This window comes from Theropithecus gelada, chromosome 3, assembly GCF_003255815.1.
Source record: "Theropithecus gelada isolate Dixy chromosome 3, Tgel_1.0, whole genome shotgun sequence".
Lineage (NCBI taxonomy): Eukaryota > Metazoa > Chordata > Mammalia > Primates > Cercopithecidae > Theropithecus > Theropithecus gelada.
The window spans coordinates 182,656,921-182,672,713 of record NC_037670.1 but is presented as its reverse complement, the minus strand read 5'-3'; the positions used below and the strand labels follow the sequence as shown (position 1 = coordinate 182,672,713).

The 15,793-nt window shown below is 42.0% G+C and overlaps 1 protein-coding gene across 2 annotated transcripts in view; it reads left to right on the top strand.

Annotated features, from left to right (window-relative positions):
• The window catches only part of ESYT2 (extended synaptotagmin 2), a 100,183-nt gene that overhangs the window by 71,986 nt on the left and 12,404 nt on the right, over positions 1 to 15,793 (top strand). Inside the window, exons 14-17 of one of the 2 annotated variants that reach the window (XM_025378901.1) lie at positions 5,803 to 5,865; positions 8,933 to 9,007; positions 10,102 to 10,188; positions 14,925 to 15,074. In XM_025378901.1, the coding sequence (XP_025234686.1) occupies positions 5,803 to 5,865; positions 8,933 to 9,007; positions 10,102 to 10,188; positions 14,925 to 15,074 (375 nt within the window). The remainder of the gene's footprint in view (positions 1 to 5,802; positions 5,866 to 8,932; positions 9,008 to 10,101; positions 10,189 to 14,924; positions 15,075 to 15,793) is intronic. The other variant, XM_025378900.1, reaches the window with a different exon arrangement.

Below are 15,793 nucleotides of genomic sequence, written 5' to 3'. Positions count from 1 at the left end.
AGATAGACAAGAAGGCAAAGAAGCGTTTAACTCCCTTCTCAACACACACCCTGGACCTAAGTTATCAGCCTTTCAGTCCCCTGTAGTCTTGCCTTGCCGTGGTCAGACTACACTCCATAGTTCACGAGATGCACACCCTTGGCTTCCTCCAGCACCTTCCATGTTCTGAGAACTGTGCATTTTCTTGAGCTTTGCACAGAAATGAAGTAAATATTTGTGCACCAGTGCATTTTATTTAAAATGATGTACAATTAAGATATGATTGATCACTAGTATTTCATACTGGGAGGATGTGATGTGATTGTACTCTTTGTTGTATATAATTGCACTGTTTATTTGAATGAAGCTTTCTTGACCGATTTTAACTTCTTAAAAGAATTCTTATATTTCTCTTAAAGTATTTACCTTGGTATTTGATCAGTCTTCCAGTCTAAAGTCTGTGACTTTATCTGTTACAATTTCAATTTGGAAAAAGTTATTTCATTACATATTTAATCTTTCCACAGAATTTCTATACAGTAGAATTGTTTGCTTTAGCCATGGTAATGTTTGTTGTAAAGGCTTCCGTAATGCCTGGTGGAAGTGTTTCTATGTTAGGGTAGAGAGAATAGTATCAGTGAATTGGCTACAAAGGATTAGGCCTCTTTAGAACTGTGCGTTTTGTCACATTAAATTGAAATTTGAATAATGTCACATAAGCAAAAAACAAAACAAAAACAACCCAAAGAGAATGTATTGATCTTCTGTTAAAAGGGCACTTTGTGCATGGAATGTGCTGTGGCCGTCAGAGGCAAAGGATCTTTGCAGAGCCGCGGCGTGCCCAGCGCTGGATTAAGGGGCGTCCCGCGAGCTGTGGGGTTCTTTGGCTCTGCCTCTGCACTGTCTGTGGTGCTCCTGGTGCTCTCATTGACCACAATCCACCATTCTCTGCTTTCTCCCCTGGCTCCACTGCCCTAAGAGCATCTACGAGGGAAACTTTGGGTGTGGCTACTTAAAAGAGAGGCGAGCGTCGGGACTAGTGTTTTGTGAAAATACCGCCTCAGTCTATAGAGCACTATTTGTGAGTCCTCCGGGGTTCTTTCTTCCTTTGTCTGTTTGGAAACTGCCAGAATGTGGACTGGAACTTCTAACGCAGTTGGCTGGCGGTGGACTGATGTCGCATGCTTTTATTTTCTTGCATGATTTTAATTATTGTGTCTTTATTTATTTTGTGCTTGTTTTGTGAACTGTAACACTGTTGTAACATTGGCAAGAACATCTGACCATGAGATGAACAACCCTGGCAAGTAGAGAAGCGGTCCTCCATTCCTCAGCCGCTGGTGGCTCAGTAAAAAAAAACCTCCCCTGAGGAAGAAATGAAGCCATAATGATTAAAATTCATTTTCTTGTGGTTCATCTCAATGTGAGATGTAAATTTTTTGGTAAACTTTCACAAAACTGTTTTAAAATCTATCCCCTCCTTTTTTTTTTTTTGTTTTTGTTTTTTTTTGAGATGAAGTTTTGCTCTTCTTGCCCAGGCTGGAGTGCAATGGCGCGGTCTTGGCTCACTGTAACCTCCACCTCTCAGGTTCAAGTGATTCTCCTGCCTCAGACTCCCAAGTAGCTGGGATTACAGGCACGAACCACCACGCCTGGCTAATTTTTGTATTTTTAGTAGAGACGGGGTTTCACCATATTGGCCAGGCTATTCTCCAACTCCTGACCTCAGGCAATCTACCCGCCTCGGCCTCTCAAAGTGCTGGGATTACAAGTGTGAGCCACCATGCCCGGCCTGCTATCCCTTCTTGATCAAACACGCAAGAGTCAGAACTAGAGCCTTCTTTGAAAACCCTGCTGTGTAATCAACTCTCAGTCGCTTGGTGATGGTCATGTGAAGATAGAAATTCACCCATTTTTTAAATGAAAATTTGCCTTCACTCACATGGTTTACCCAGAGCTCCTAAGGGAGGAGAAAACTATATTAAGTTTGTGATTCACTTTCTTTTAAGACACATAAAGAACTTCCCGGAGTGGATAATTGAGTGTGTCTTTGTTCCCATCTCATCATATGTTGCCTGTGGTCTGTATGTCTGGATTCCTGTTCTGTTCTCTGTATTTTCAGTAGAGAGCCGTTTTCACCTGCTTCAGAGCCACCGGGGGCGTCTTAGTCATTAGCCTAGAAGGTCAGACTTCATCCAGTCGACAGTGAGATTCTTACAGCCCAGTTGTCCTTTAATAGAGTATTGATAGTGCTTTGCATTTTTGTAGAATTTTCATTTCTATTTCCAAAGGATTTCCCTATGCATTCTCAGTTTATTCTTTCTTTTTTTTTTTTTTTGAGACGGAGTCTCGCTCTGTTGCCCAGACTGGAGTGCAGTGGCCGGATCTCAGCTCACTGCAAGCTCCGCCTCCCAGGTTCACGCCATTCTCCTGCCTCAGTCTCCCGAGTAGCTGGGACTACAGGCACCCACCACCACGCCCGACTAATTTTTTGTATTTTTAGTAGAGACAGTGTTTCACCGTGTTAGCCAGGATGGTCTCGATCTCCTGACCTTGTGATCCGCCCGCCTTGGCCTCCCAAAGTGCTGGGATTGCAGGCATGAGCCACCGCGCCCGGCCTATTCTTATTTTTTAAAGTAGGGGAAGAGTAAGGGGCAAAACTTGAAGAGCAGGTATTTTGTTTATTTATTTATTTAAATTTTACTTTTAAATTCTAAGGTACGTGTGCACAACGTGCAGGTTCAATTCATAGGTATACATGTGCCATGTTGGTTTACAACTCATCATTTACATTAGGTATTTCTCCTAATGCTATCCCTCCCCCAGCCCCCCACCCCCTGACAGCCCCCAGTATGTGATGTTCCCTGCCCCGTGTCCAAGTCTTCTCACTGGAAGAACAGGTATTTTGCCCTATCTTATAGATGAGGAAAATCAAGACCCTGAAGGGTTAGGTAAGCTGTTCAGTCACACCAATAGTAAGTGGTAACCATGTAGTCTCTCTGGCTGTCTACTCAGATATGTCTAAGGCCTTTTTAAAGTAAAAATGGGGTCAGCAGTACATAATAGCAGCATATTCTGTTACTTTTAAGAAAATAATTTTTTGCTTTTGGTGATAGCAGAAAATTTCATCATAGACTAGTATAAACATGACAACATAGCTCCACTGTGTAAACTGTTAGTTTATCTCCAATAGCTTTTCCAAGTTACTTTTTCCCATCCTGCAACTGCTTCCTTTTGCAGAAAGGAAATATCTCTGACCTCGTATCAGGAGGGTTACCAAAATCAGCTTTCCTGCAGCATTATCCAAGTTGCACAGTGTACTTCCTTATTAGAACATATGCATCACCTAAGATGTTCTGTAAAACAAATTTGAACTTTTTCCCCACCCGTTGGATTTCAACATGAAGCCAGATCAGTGCTTCACCAGTTTTCCCCAGAGGGCTGAGACCCTGGCTGTCGCTGGTGAAGGCTTTGATGGCTACCTACCCAGTGCTCTCTTACTTCCTACCCACTCAAAAGCACCTTGAATTCCACTTCCAGGAGTGCATTACCACCAGCAATCCCCATCTGCAAACTTAGGACAACAGGAATTTCTCCCAGGCTGGAAACGACCTCTTCATAATGTGGACTCTTAGAACTTTGCCTTCCTTCTTTTGATGAAATCCTGGGTTTTAATTTCAGGCTTGAACAAGAGGACTTTCTCTGACTTATGGTGGCCAGCTTTGGCATCTTAAGCCTGATATGACAGCATACTTACTGAGCACTTTCCAGGAGCCAGGCAGGGGTCCCAGGGTGCTACATGTTTAATCCCCAGACCCTCATTATCACTTTACAGATAAGGAAATTAAGACAACACCAAGAACCCAGATGACACAGACTAGAGATTCCCAGGCACGGGGTCAGTGCGTGGCAGAGCTGGGATTGGAACTCAGCGTGGGCCCACAGTTTGGGCGCTTGGCGCCTCCTGTCCACTCCACCCTAGCGCAAAGTGCATTTATTGTCACTTTATTAAGTTTATAGATTCATCAGTCTGTATATGGAATTAATCTGAGATGAGTGGTATTTGCACTGATGCCTTAAACATAACAGTGCTAGCTGGATAATAGCCACCACTGTGGAGGCCCCTAGGCCTAATGATGTTAGGAGCTTTGTGCAAGTTATTTTGGCTGTCATTTAAAAAAAAAAAAAAAAAAAGGCCGGGCGCGGTGGCTCACGCCTGTAATCCCAGCACTTTGGGAGGCTGAGGTGGGTGGATCACGAGGTCAGGAGATCAAGACCATCCTGGCCAACATGGTGAAACCCCATCTCTACTTAAAAAAAAAAAATACAAAAAATTAGCCAGGCGTGGTGGCGCACACCTGTAGTTCCAGCCACTCGGGAGGCAGAGGCAGGAGAATTGCTTGAACCTGGGAGGTAGAGGTTGCAGTGAGCGGAGATGGCGCCACTGCACTCCAGCCTGGTGACAGAGCAAGACTCCGTCTTAAAAAAATAAATAAATAAATAAATAAATAACAAAACAAAAAACACAGGTGGCTCCCACTGCTTCCTGATGGTGAGTGGCCCATGGCTGCAAGATGGGTAACTCCAGAGGCCTCCCGAGAGGGCACCTGCCTGAAGCACTTGCATGATCTAGTCTGCCTCATCCCCAGAGCCACACAGCTGTCCACCACCTTACACAGCTTCTCCTGCAACCCCTACCTACAGGCCACAGCCTCTCTCCTTGTTTTACTTTACTTGATGCATGTTAGAATATTAAGTGTCTTTGGTACAGGCCATATCTATCCAAAAGTGAGCTTCAGGAAGGGTTTGTAGTATATCTGAAGAACGTGAGTCCTTCTGGGCAGCGGAGTTCCCATCCTCATTGTGTATGAGCCCCTGGGAAGTATGTGAAGGATGCCCTTGTCCAGGCTCCACCCAGATATGGACACAGTAGATCCAGGGACTTTTGAGAGCTCCACCGGCAGCTTTAGGGTCATGTGAATTCCTGCCTGGCCACATGTTCCATCTTCTCTCCTGGCCCAGCCTGCCAGTCATGGAAGATTGAGAGGCTAGTTATCCATCTTTCTTCATTATAAAATCTTTTGCTTCAGTTCAGCTTGTCACAAGTTTGAAGTTAATTACAACTAAAATGATAAATTCTTTAATCTTGAATACTAGTCCTAGAAGGAGCTTGCAAAACAACTCAGTCTTGTCCTTTTGAGGGCAAGAAACTAACAAATTGGAAAAAAAATCAATAAAAGTAAACATAAAACCCGTAATCATAGGACTGTATTTAGAGCCCAAGAAGCTTCTGTGGGGATGCAGCCAGCCTGACTCCTACCCCTGAAAAGGACAAGGAGCAGAGAGGAGTAGCTCCTCTGCTGGGCGGTGGCTGGGAAGCTGCATCTCAGCAGCTGTTCCAGGACCTGACCTGGCCTGAGAGTGACTTGGGTGGCTGTGGCCCATTGATTGTGCTTCAAATAAAACCTTTCATTATGATTGGTATTTTAGGGGTTTATTCAGCAGAGAATAGTAAATAGAACCCTTTCCTAAAGTCCCACTCTTGTATTTTTGAAATCACAAAGGATCAAGAGGGTGGGGGTAGTAAAAGAATATTAGTCGTAGGGGATAAGGAGCTGTCTTTGGATTAAAGGTTCATTCTAAGATAAAGTCTTGGGCATAAGGAATTTTATAGATGGTGTTTGGTTGTTTGTGTAATTCTGGTGGTTTTGTTTAAAGATTTTTGTTGTTTATTCCCATAAATTCTCATGTCTTTAACCTTACATAAACTTCATTGCATGTTTTATTAACCCTTGGCGTATTCGTTTTCTTCTGACTTGAAAGAGTAACCCATTAGAATTTAACCCTGATGTCTTGAAGAAGACCGCAGTTCAGAGAGCTTTAAAGGTAAACTGTTTTCCCTTCAGGTCACAGAGTTAATGAAAACATATTGAAAGAGATGATACTTTGTCTCCTAAGTTTATTGGCAAATTACCTCCAATATTTATATAGTAATTAATTGTCTAGTGGAAGAGACCTTACTTTTGTTATCCAATAATTAGTAGTTAGAACTAATTTAAGTCAACTTTGAAGGTAAATTTTATAAAGTACTGTATGATAAATTAGATTATTTTCCTGTTGGCTTTAGGCAACTCTAAGGTGATTTAAATATCTATTTTAATTGGATTCGAATTTGTGAAAATTGTGATATAGAAGTTCTACTTAAAATCTTAACTGATGTTTAAATCATGACTTAAAGGTATGCCTTGTGAACTGTGAATATGCATTTTAATATCACCTCTTCCAATATGTTGAGTTAGGGTCGTCTCTGAGTCACCAACGTCATGGCTTTTGGTGCTGCTGGGTTTGGGTGATAGATCTTTTGAGAAGCTTTCAATTTCATTAAATGAGGTCTATTGAAAACTAAGCTCCACTCCCTAAAATATGACATCCACGTGTGTTCTCTGGCAAATTGTTAAAAAGTTTTCTTATGACTTAATGTTTTATTATTTTTTTTCTCTAATTTCTTTGAACATTTTAGGCTTTAATTTTGGGAGGACGTGGGGAATTTTAAATGTAATTATTTAAAGAAAATTCTGTCTATCCTAAAGAAACAGGAACTGTTTTTATCCAGTCTCATCTGGAAAAAATGAGTTAGATTTCAAAAGTGCAGGAGACTGGCAGAGTCTGCTTTATAGTGTGGTGTTTGCGAACCCTCGCTTTGTCCTGCGCCAGGGAGATTAGGTGTGGGTTACTAGAGGTTCCTCCTGTGGAGTACTAGTTAGCACACTAGTTGAAACAACTGCGCCCTCCAGAACATTGGAAGGAATTACATCAAGACTCTTCTTTGCTACCTGAGAACATAACGTTAAGGCTGAAGGCCCTGAAATCAGACTCTATTTAAATTACACCCCAACTACTCAGCAAGCAGTGTGTCCTGTTCAACAGGACACTTCATCCACTCTGTTGTGTTATTCGTAGGATAGAAGGAGTAGTATCCTCTTCATGGAATTGTTGAATACATTAAATAAAATAATACATATGAAAGCACCCAGTGTAGCTAGGATAATTATATCATAATTGGTATGTTATTAAATTAGCTAATTTAGATCCCAAAAATGCCCATTGTGTAAACATGCAAACTGAGGTTCAGATAGATGCAGTATTTAGGTCTCAATAATCAAGTGATAAATAGATTTGAGGTTTAAGTTCAAGACAGTCTGACTTAACCCTTATATTTTTATTATACTTTGTCCCTTTGACTTGTGCTGATGTATTTTGAATATTGCACTGTAGTAGAAAACGTAATGATTTAACCTTATTTCATAGAATTGAAAACATCATCCATTTTAAGAGACATTATTTTATGAACCACTAAGATTTTAAATGCCGTTAAGTTTTGACAGTGTTTATTTTATACTTAGAGAATTTTCGGCTTAGGATGAATAGTTTTATCATATCACTGACAGGTATACCTAAACAGAAAATAGAAGCAAAATAAATTGGTTAGGGCAGCGACAACTGTCACTACTGCCAGCCTCCCCCAAAAAGGTATATATTATCGATTTAAGATTCATTCTGCTTTCAGAGATGTTAGAAAGTTGGGGGAAAAAAAGTATCCATTTTAAAATTGACAAGATGCAGTCAATCTCTAGGAACAGGTGACCACTTTTTCAGAGATGAAGTGTTTATATTATTAGTTAAGGAGCAGCCTTGGCTTCTGTATCTGTGACAATAGAACTGACTTAGAAGTAGCAGTAGTTCATCTCCCCTGAAGTCAGGGGGTTCTGGCCTGGGGGTCTGCCATGAGCTACTTGTGGCTCTGGCCCGAGGGGACACAGCCTCCTGTGAGGCCAGAACTTAGTTACTTGGCCGTGCCTGACTGCAAGGGAGGTTCGCCAACAAAATCTTTATTTACAGAGGACTGTGCTCAGCTAAAACTTGGGAATTCTAATATTAAAGGAAAAAGGAGAAAATTAACTTAGGGGGAAAATTAGTATTCTCTGCCACAGTAATCTGTAGCCTTGAAAACTTTTTTTAACAGTGCTTATTTCATTTTGCAGAATTCACATCCGAAAGATGAACCAGAAAATAGATTATCGCAGTAGGTTTGAGCTAGTAATATTTCTTTCGATAATGATAGGATTTTGACACCTGTTTCTGACATTGCTGTAGTATTGAGGTTTGACTCTAAAATTATTTAACTCAAAAACATTTTTGTCACCTTCTAATTAATTTCCACTAACACAGACATTTAACTGCATCTTCTTGTGGGGCTAAGTTATAAATAAACCTCATGTCACACGTATGTGCTGTTTCACTATTTTCTCCTATCAGCTCTGTGCTCATGTACACTTCTTACCGTTTTTCCTGTTCCTGAATTTTTTCTTCATATTTGTATCTTCTTAATTTTAATATGATTCTAAACTGATGTTTATTCTTCCAGTCAAAATTATTTAGCAGCTGGTAAGCAAGATTTGATATATGAAAGCTTAAAAATGCTCAAACAGAAGACACTAAGTTGAGAACATAAAACCATATATCTGACACACTATACTATTTTTATTCCCACCAGAGAAATATTCTGAATTTTACATTCTTTTACATTTGTCTTTCCTCGTGGTTTTTGGTTTCCATTAATTGCACTTTATTCGTTTTCGTTATCCTTGTAAATAAAAGAACTTTCGAAAACTGTAATTAACATTAAGAATTTTTAGAAGATTCAGTTTTCCAAAGTAGTTGGCTGTAAAAATACCAGGCCCTAACCTTTAAAATTTGTGTGCAAAAGAAAGTTTTGTAGTTATGGTTTGGGGTGTGTGTAGCATATGTTTTCCCATTAAATTGTTCCCAGATATTCCCTTAAGTATCAGAGATAAATAAAAGTGACTACTTATATAAGCCAGTAATTTCATTTTTAGTTAAGACCCATTTCAAAATGTGTTTATTTTGTCTGTTTTCTGTTTGTTTTGGGTAGTCAGGGAAGAAAATAAGCAGCAACCCAAATCCTGTTGTCCAGATGTCAGTTGGGCACACGGCCCAGGAGAGCAAGGTAAGGCACTGGCCCCCAGACTCAGCATTGGTGCCTGTCATGCGGGTGTTGTCCGTATTGCCATCTCACCTGGGGATGCCAGGTTGCAAACACATTCAGTTGTGTGATAGTGTGGGCATCAAGACCAGGGCTTTTCATCTCTTTTTTTCTTAAATCAGTCATTTGATAGATAACCAGCTAGTTGAAATAGCAAGAAATATACTATTCATTTTTAAAAATAACTTTAGCGGCTAGGTGTGGTGGCTCATGCCTGTAATCCCAACACTTTGGGAGGCCGAGGCGAGTAGATCCCTTGAGGTCAGGAGTTCGAGACCAGCCTGGCCAATATGGTGAAACCTCATCTCTACTAAAAATACAAAATTTAGGCCGGGCACAGTGGCTCACGCCTGTGATCCCAGCACTTTGGGAGGCTGAGGCGGGCGGATCACAAGGTCAGGAGATCGAGACCATCTTGGCCAACATGGTGAAACCCTGTCTGTACTAAAATACAAAAAAAAAAAAAATTAGCCAGGCATGGTGATGTGTGCCTGTAGTCCCAGCTACTTGGGAGGCTGAGGCAGGAAAATCACTTGAACCTGGGAGGCAGAGGTTGCAGTGAGCTGAGATTGCGCCACTGCACTCCACCCTGGCGACAGAGCAAGACTCTTTCCCCAATCCCCGCAAAAAAAAAAAAAAAAGAAATACTCACAGTTAGAGGCCGTCACTCACTGAACTGTTAACGGTGTTAGAGACATGCCCAGGTACAGCACCCCCCTCAGTGCGGAGGCACTATTACATGGATTCAGAAGTCATTACAGAACCGAGGCCAGGCCTCGCACACGAAGCCTTTATCTGTGGGCACACAAGCTGGGGCCTCATGACACACTCTAAATGTTTTAGACCGTCTCGTTATCTTTTCAACACGTCCACAGTCAATATATAATAGTGTGTACCCGCAAATACATGTCTTGGAATTTAATGAAGGTCAACGTAAGCTTCTAGTTTTTTGTTTTATTTATTTTCTTTTTATTTTTCATTCTAAGCTTCTAAACACATAAAATGAGTAGCCCTTTCCCACAGAAAATGTCGCAGAGCTAATTGGATATTTCTTCCAGATTCGATACAAAACCAATGAACCAGTATGGGAGGAAAACTTCACTTTCTTCATTCACAATCCCAAGCGCCAGGACCTTGAAGTTGAGGTATTTTATTTGCATTTTTTAACCAATTTGTTGAAATATCATTGAGTATTTAAAGTGTACAATTTGCCGAGTTGTGACCCATGTATACACCTGGGGATCCATTGCCACAATCAGGACAATCGGTAGATCCGTCCCCTAAGCTCCCTTGTTCTCCCTGTAACCTGGACCTCCCCCAGCCCCAGGCAAACACAGACCTGCCTTTGGTCACTGTAGACTACTGTTCACATTTTCTAGAATTTTATATAAATAGAATTATACAGTATGTACTCTTGTTGTCTCTGTGGTGATAATTATTCTGAGGTTTACCTGTGTTGTTGGAGATATCCACAGTTTGTCTTTCTTTTATGTTGAGTAGTATTTATGGATATACCACAATTTGCTCATCCATTTACCCATGAATAAGACATTGATAAAAGATTGGGTTCTTTCCAGTTTAGACCTATTACAGATAAATCTGTGAATATCACATACAAGACTGTGTGTACATACGCCTTCATTCTATTGGGTAAAATGCCCAGGAGCATATTGGCAGGTTGATGTTTAACTTATTAATAAACTGCCAAATTGTTTTCCGAAGAGATTGTGCCACGTTACATTCCCACCGAAGTACATGTGAGTCGAGCTGGCCCCACGTCTCGCCAGTGCTGTGTTGTTAGTGGGTAGATGGGAGTATTTCCGGGTCCAGTGCTGTTAGTGGGTAGATGGGAGTATTTCGGGGTCTGGTGCTGTGCTGTTAGTGGGTAGATGGGAGTGTTTCCGGGTCCAGTGCTGTTAGTGGGTAGATGGGAGTGTTTCCAGGTCCGGTGCTGTGCTGTTAGTGGGTAGATGGGAGTGTTTCCGGGTCCAGTGCTGTGCTCTTAGTGGGTAGATGGGAGTGTTTCCGGGTCCAGTGCTGTTAGTGGGTAGATGGGAGTGTTTCCGGGTCCGGTCCTGTGCTGTTAGTGGGTAGATGGGAGTGTTTCCGGATCCGGTGCTGTGCTGTTAGTGGGTAGATGGGAGTATTTCCGGGTGGTCTCAGTGTCATTACTAATGACGTGGAGCACCTTTTTACGCTTGGTTACAGTCTGTATATTTTCTGTGGTGAAGTGTCTATTCAGTTTTTTTGCCTGTCTTTTTTATTAGGTTATTTGTCTTCTGAATACTGAATTTGTAAGACATTTGGGGGGTTTTTCTTTTTTAATTTTTCATTCTTTTTGAGACGAAGTCTCACTCTGTCGCCCAGGCTGGAGTACGATGGTGCGATCTCGGTCACTGCAACCTCCGCCTCCTGGGTTCAAGTGATTCTCTTGCCTCGGTCTCCTGAGTAGCTGGGATCACAGGTGCGTGCCACCACGCCTGGCTAATTTTTTGTATTTTTAGCGGAGACGGAGTTTCACCATGTTGGCCAGGGTGGTCTTGAACTCCTGACCTCAGGAAATCCACCTGCTTTGGCCTCCCAACGTGCTGGGATCACAGGCGTGAGCCACCGCACCCGGCCTCTTTATTTGTTTTTGAGAACAGAGTTTCACTCTGTTACCCAGACTGGAGTGCAGTGGCATAATCACAGATCACTGCAGCCTCAAACTCCTGGGCTCAGGCGATCCGCCCACCCTGGCCTCCAGAGCAGCTGGGACTACAGTCAGACACCACCATGCCTGGCTAATTTTTTTGTGTGTTTTGTAGAGATGGGAGTCTCACAGTGTTGTCCAGACTGGTCACAAACTCCTGGGCTCAAGCAGAGATGTTCCCACTTCAGCTTCCCCAAGTGCTGGGATTACCGTTGCAAGCCACTGTGCCCAGCCTCTTTTTCTTATATATGGCCGTGTAGTTGTTCAGCAGTTGTGCAGTTGTTTAGTCTTTGTTAAAAAGATTATTATTTACCCTAACTTACTAGCTTAGGAACTTTCCAGAAACTCAGTTGCCCATATGTATGGGTCTGTTTCTTGAATTCCTTCTGTTCCATTGTTCTATATGTCTGTTTTTATGCCAGTATCATATTGTCTTTATTATTGGTGCTTTATTAATAAATCTTTTTGTTTTTTCTTGAGGCAGGGTCTCACTTTGTCACCCAGGCTGGAGTGCAGTGGTGCAGTCATGGCTCACTGCAGCCTTGACCTCTTGGGCTCAAGCAGCCCTCCCGCCTCAGCCTCCCAAGTGGCTGGGACTAGAGGTGCATGCCACCACACCCAGCTCATTTTTGTGTTTTGGGTATGTGTGTATGTGTGCCTCAGCCTCCCAAGTGTCTGGGACTACAGGTGCATGCCACCACACCCAGCTAATTTTTGTGTTTTGGAGTGGGGGGTGTGTGTGTGTATTTGTGTATGTAAAGACGGGGTTTCACCACATTGCCCAGGCTGGTCTCGAACTCCTGGGCTCAAGCCACCCACCCACCTCGGCCTTCCAAAGTGCTGGGATTACATACATGAGCCATCGTGCCTGGCCTGTCTTTTCTTTCTTCCTAATAAGTCTTACAAGATGTTTATTGATTTTATTTTCTCAAAGAACCAATTTTTTGTTTAATTGTCATTATTGCTTTTCTTTTACTATTTCATTGACTTCTACTACGATCATTATTATTTCAGTCCCGCTTTGGGTCTTGTTTGCTTCTGTTTTTCTAGTTTATTAAAGAAGAAGCCTGAGACATTTCTGTTTTTATCATGTAGGCATTTACTCCAAGAAATTTCACTTTGAATTCTGCTTTAGCTACATCTCACAAATTTTGACTTGTGGTTTTGTTTTCTCTTCTTTTGATGTCTCCTTTTGATTATTATTATTTCCTTAATTTCCCTTTCAATTTTTTCCTTTGACCCATGTATGGGTTATTTTGGTGTGTTACTTAGTTTCCATATGTTTCAGGGTTTTTTTTTTAATCTTTCTATTATTGATTCCAATTTCATTCCATAGTGATCAGAATACGTACTTTGTATGACATGAGCCCTTTTATGTTTGAGACCAGCTTTATGGCCCAGAGCACTGCCTGTGCTAGGACACACTCCACATGCACCTGTAGGCTGTGTGCCTTTCTGGTGTTGGCGAGTGTCTCATGAATGTCAGTAGGTCAGGGTGGTTGGTGGCGTTGCTCAGGTCCTCTGGGACCTTACTAATTCTCAGACTACTTCTTGTATCAGGTATGAAGAGCGTGGTGTTTAAATCTCTGAATTTATATTTTTTCCTCAGCCTCTGTTTTTGTTTCTTGTATCTTGAACCTCTCTTGATAGGTGTGTGTGAACAGCTGGGCCTAGGAGACCTGGTCATTCTGGGCTTGCCTGGCCCTGTCTCATTATTCTGTGTTGGTCGTTTTATTAGGTTGGTGCAAAAGTAATTGCAGTTTTTGCCGTTGAAACTGCAATTAATTTTGCAGCAACCTGATACTTTTTTACATTCTGTTTTGTACAAAAGGATTTGTGTTTTGTCTAGCTGGTTTTTCCTTCATAAAGTGCACTTATATATTCTCAAAATAATCTATGCTTACTGGACTTTGGATTTTAAAAATAGCTTTTAAAGTTCTACAAACATTGTCATAGTTATTTCATTTAAAATTGCTTTTGTGATTATAGTTTAGTTTAAAAAGAAACAAGCAATCAAGCTTTTAGGTTTTCCTGAGTAGCTATGGGTTAATTTCTCTGACCTTTTGTATAGCCTGAGAAACCTTCAGAGTTCTTACTCTATTTGATTAAATTATTTGCTATTACAGCCATCTAACAGGAATAATTCCTGTTACAGAAATAATGTGGAGGGTTATTATTCAGGAAAAAGAGGCTGGGCATGGTGGCTCACACCTGTAATCTCAGCACTTTGGGAGGCTGAGATGAGAGGATCACTGAGGCCAAGAGTTTGAGACCAGCCTGGACGACATAGTGAGATCCGCCTCTATTTTTTTTTTTAAATAGGAAAATTACCTTGCATTTAAAGCAAATGCTATAAATTTTCTTTAATGTGGATTTTGAATAGAGAAGGTTTAAAAGGCACTTTGAAATGTATTGTCTCCATAAATGTCAGGAGTAGAAACTTTATATATCATTATGAATGTGTATTGCCACCATTTTCCCAGGGATTAAAAGACAGGTAGACTATTGCCTATTAACCCAGGGTTCTCCTAACCGATTGGTCATTATTGTCATTATTGCTTTTCTCATTTGTCATTATTACATCATTTCTTTCTGTGCTCATTGTGATCTATAATGAGGAAATAGCAGATCTTTTGCTTGTTAACAGTGTTTTGTGTCTTTCTCGGGAGAGATTTTGTACCATGTTAATCATTATGGAAACACTACTTAAGAGAATATGACTGAAATATGTTTGGGTTTTTAAAAATATCTTTCTTACAGACTAATATTGTCTGTGGACCTTTCTACGTTTGTTTGTTTTTGAAACAGTTTTGTCACCCAGGCTGGAGTGCAGTGGTGCGATCTCGGCTCACTGCAGCCTCCTCCTCCCGGGTTCAAGTGATTCTCATGCCTCAGCCTCCCAAGTAGCTGGGACTACAGGTGCGTGCCGCCACACCCGACTAATTTTTTGTATTTTTAGTACAGACAGGGTTTCGCCATGTTGGCCAGGCTGATCTTGAACCCCTGGCCTCAGGTGATCTGAGCCTCCCTAAGTGCTGAAATTACAGGTGTGAGCCACCCCACCTGGCTCCTTTCTACATTTTCTAAGTTCCTATCTCTGAGAACAAAAGGTCAGGAGCTTAGAAAACGTAGAAAGGTTCTGCAGACATGATCCTAGTTACGCCAGTGTTTCTACCCTGTGTTTTGCAGGTCAGAGACGAGCAGCACCAGTGTTCCCTGGGGAACCTGAAGGTCCCCCTCAGCCAGCTGCTCACCAGTGAGGACATGACCCTGAACCAGCGCTTCCAGCTCAGTAACTCGGGTCCAAACAGCACCATCAAGATGAAGATTGCCCTCTGGGTATCGTGTTGTCCTGCAGTGAACACCATAGGGGATGGGGAGGCCGGTGCTGGCAGGGATACCTGTGGGCCCCGGGCATGAGGCCGGTGAAGAAAGCTCTGTGTCGGCTGCAGCTCGGGGCCACAGGAGGGCGCCGGTGCAGGGAGGAGACACTGTTGCTGGGTATCAGAGGGCTCCGGGGAGAAGACAAAGGCTGGGACTTAGCCATAGAACAGGCCACATTTCCAGGTTGCCTGAGCAGGCCCACGGCTACTCACAGTACTTTCCTGTGAACCCAGCAACCTTACCGTTATCCTTTGGCCCGGAAAGTGTTACTGTTGGTATCAACAAGGTTTTCTCCTGAGTCTAACTTTTCAAAGGTTGTTCAGAAGAGAGAATTTTTTAAAACTCCATGAGACAGTAGAACTTACAGGAAAAAAATACTTTTTGTCCAAAATAAACGGTGATTCATTTGTAAATAGCTAAGGAAATGTTGAAAGTAAAACTGGCAAACATATGGAGAAACACTAAAACTCATGAATCAAAGAAATGCAAATTAAAATGAAGAGCCAGCTTTTTTAGAAAATTAAAACAAATGACTTCTGTTGAGAGGGCAATGGGAACAGCCTCCTTGCCCCTGGCAGAGACTGGGGGTGTCGCACACCTCTCCAGAGGGAGCTGCGGCATCCTGGAGCCATTCATCTGAAGGCTCCTTGGCCTTTCTTCTAGAAACCTGACTC